The 2,796-nt window shown below is 47.3% G+C and overlaps 1 protein-coding gene across 1 annotated transcript; it reads left to right on the plus strand.

Moving 5' to 3' along the window:
• Positions 1 to 1,823: 1,823 nt before the first annotated feature.
• Positions 1,824 to 2,588, plus strand: LOC106968256 (transcription initiation factor TFIID subunit 10). The gene is given in 2 exon segments (XM_027054533.2): positions 1,824 to 2,087; positions 2,089 to 2,588. Coding segments are annotated over 2 exon segments (696 nt in total). The 3' UTR covers positions 2,521 to 2,588.
• Positions 2,589 to 2,796: the final 208 nt, after the last annotated feature.

Raw genomic sequence — 2,796 nt, forward strand, 5'->3', positions numbered from 1 at the left:
CCTCCTATGGGCTAGACATGGTGGTGAGCAATCCCTGACCATGTAAAGGCAGGAAACACTCCAAGATGCCAAAGTAATGAGACAGCAGCACAACAACCAGCCTAAAAAATAACCAAAATTCCCACCCAGAATCGTACATAAGACTGGAATGAACAAGAGATGTTAGAGGACAATAGCCAAATTACGGAAGCAGTCCAAATGTCTATCGACTGATGAATGAATAAAGAAGATGTGGTATATATACAAAATGGAAAATTACTCAGCCATAACATAGAACAAAATCTGGCCATTTGCAACGACACAGATGGAGCTAGATAGAGAGTATGATGCTAAGCAGAATAAGTCAATCAGAGAAAGACAAACCCATATGATTTCATTCATAATGTGCAATTTAAGAAACAAAACAAACACGTTGGGGGAGAGAGACAAACCAAGAAATGGACTCTTAACTATAGAGAACAAACCGATGGTTACCAAAGGGGAGGCGGGTAGAGGAAATAGGGGATGGGGATTAAGGAGTGTGCTTGTCGTGATAAGCACTAGGTGTTGTATGGAAGTGCTGAATCACTGAACTCAAAACTAACATTACACTGTATGTTGGTTAACTAAGTGGAATTTCAATAAAACCTTGGAAGAAAAAAAGAGACGCTAGAGCAGGGAGCCAGAAGAAAAGTGAGAGCTCTAGAGAGAAAATATGGGTTGGAGACATCATCTTCACCCTGGTAAGATTTGGCAAAGAAGGGACCAGAGACAAGGAGGAGTTTAAAGACAGGTCCTTGGAAAACACTAAAACTTCGAGGATAGCAAGAGAAAGACAAGACAAAGAAGGAACAGAGAAATAGGATGAAAAGCCGGAGCACAAAAATCATAGGATAAACTCAACAAAAATGACAATAACAAAAAACAATTAAAAATGGACAAAGGACTTGAACACAGAATACTTCTGAGAAAGTATACGACAACAAAAAAAAATAATAAGCACATGAAAGATGCTCAACATCACTAATCATTAGGGAGATGCAAATCAAAAATACACTAAGATACCACTTTAATCCCATTAAGATGGCTACTACCAAAAAACCCCAGAAAATAACAAGTATTGGTTAGAATGTAGAGAAACTGAACTCTTACGCACTGTTGGTGGGAAGGTGAAATGGTACCTACCACTGCTGTGAAAAACAGTATGGCATTTCTTCAGAAAAACTTTTAAAAAATGGCCGCATGATTCGGCAATTCCATCTCTGAGTATATACATCCAAAATAAATGAAAGCAGGGTCTAAAAGAGATGTATCTGCACACCCATGTCTATAGTAGCGTTACTCACAACAGCTAAAATGTAAAAGCAACCCAAGTGTCCATGGACAGATGAATGGATAAGCAAAACACAACAGAAACAAAAACTAGAACGGTGGTTTCCAGGGGGTGGGAAGAAGGGGAGATGAGGAGTTCTTGTTTAATGGGTATAGAGTTTCAGTTTCTTGTTTTGTTTTTTGGGTTTTTTTTTTTAAGTTTATTTCTTTTGAGAGAGAGAGAGAGAGAGAGAGAGAGAGAGAGCGCGCGCGAGGGCGGGCCAGAGAGAGAGGGAGAAAGAAAATCCCAAGCAGGCTCCAGCTGTCAGCACAGAGGCCAACTCAGGGCTCGAATACACGAATCCTGAGACGTGACCTGAGCTGCAATCAACAGTCGAACACTCACCCAACCAAGCCACCCAGGTGCCCCTAGAGTTTCAGTTTTATGAGATGAAAGTGTCCCGGAGACGGATGGTAGCGCTGGTAGCACAATAACGTGAATGTATTGAATAGTACACTTAAAAATTATTAAGATGGTACATTTTGGTTCGCTGCCTCTCCCACGCTCCAGCGCGGACCCCGAGGCGGCGCCGGGCTCCGCCGCCTCGGTCCCGGGCCCGGCCCGACGCCCGCGGTCTCGGCCCCCCGCAGCGCTGCCCGCCGGCACCGCTGCGGAGAACAAGGCCTACCCTGCGGGGACGGCTGGGGGACCTGGGGCTGGAGCTGCAGCAGGGGGCACGGGACCCGTGGCGGCACGGGCCGGGGAGCCGGCCGAGCGGCGCGGGGCGGCTCCGGTGTCTGTCGGCGGGCGGCGCGGCGCCCCCAGAGGGGGCCACGTCTAAAGGGGTTTACGTGCTGTAACGGGGTTTACGCGCGGCCAACGGAGCCGTGAGGCCGGTGGTGTCCAGCACGCCTATGGTGGACTTCCTGATGCAGCTGGAGGATTACACGCCTACGATCCCAGATGCAGTGACTGGTTACTACCTGAACCGCGCTGGCTTTGAGGCCTCGGACCCACGCATAATTCGGCTCATCTCCCTAGCTGCCCAGAAATTCATCTCAGATACTGCCAGCGATGCCCTACAGCACTGCAAAATGAAGGGCACAGCTTCTGGCAGCTCCCAAAGCAAGAGCAAGGACCGCAAGTACACTCTAACCACGGAGGACTCGACCCCTGCCCTCAGCGAGTATGGTGGCATCAGTGTGAAGAAGCCGCACTACTTCACCTGAGCCACCCAACCTAAATGTACTTGTCTGTCCCCTTGTCCCCACACCAGCCTGCTTTCATAATAAACTTATTGTGACAGGCAAAAAAAAAAAAAAAAGATGGTAAATTTTATGGTGCTTATTTTACCACAAAACAATTGGAAAACAGCACTCCTGGGGGAGAGGGGCCATCAGTTAGACTGAAGAAAAGGCCTGAAAAAGGACTCACAGATCCATCCAATTATGAGATGTTGCCATAACCACTCCCTGCAGCACTTGGCCTTTTTACCACGCTCCCAT

The sequence above is a fragment of the Acinonyx jubatus genome, chromosome X (genome assembly GCF_027475565.1).
Source record: "Acinonyx jubatus isolate Ajub_Pintada_27869175 chromosome X, VMU_Ajub_asm_v1.0, whole genome shotgun sequence".
NCBI classification, from domain to species: Eukaryota; Metazoa; Chordata; class Mammalia; order Carnivora; family Felidae; genus Acinonyx; species Acinonyx jubatus.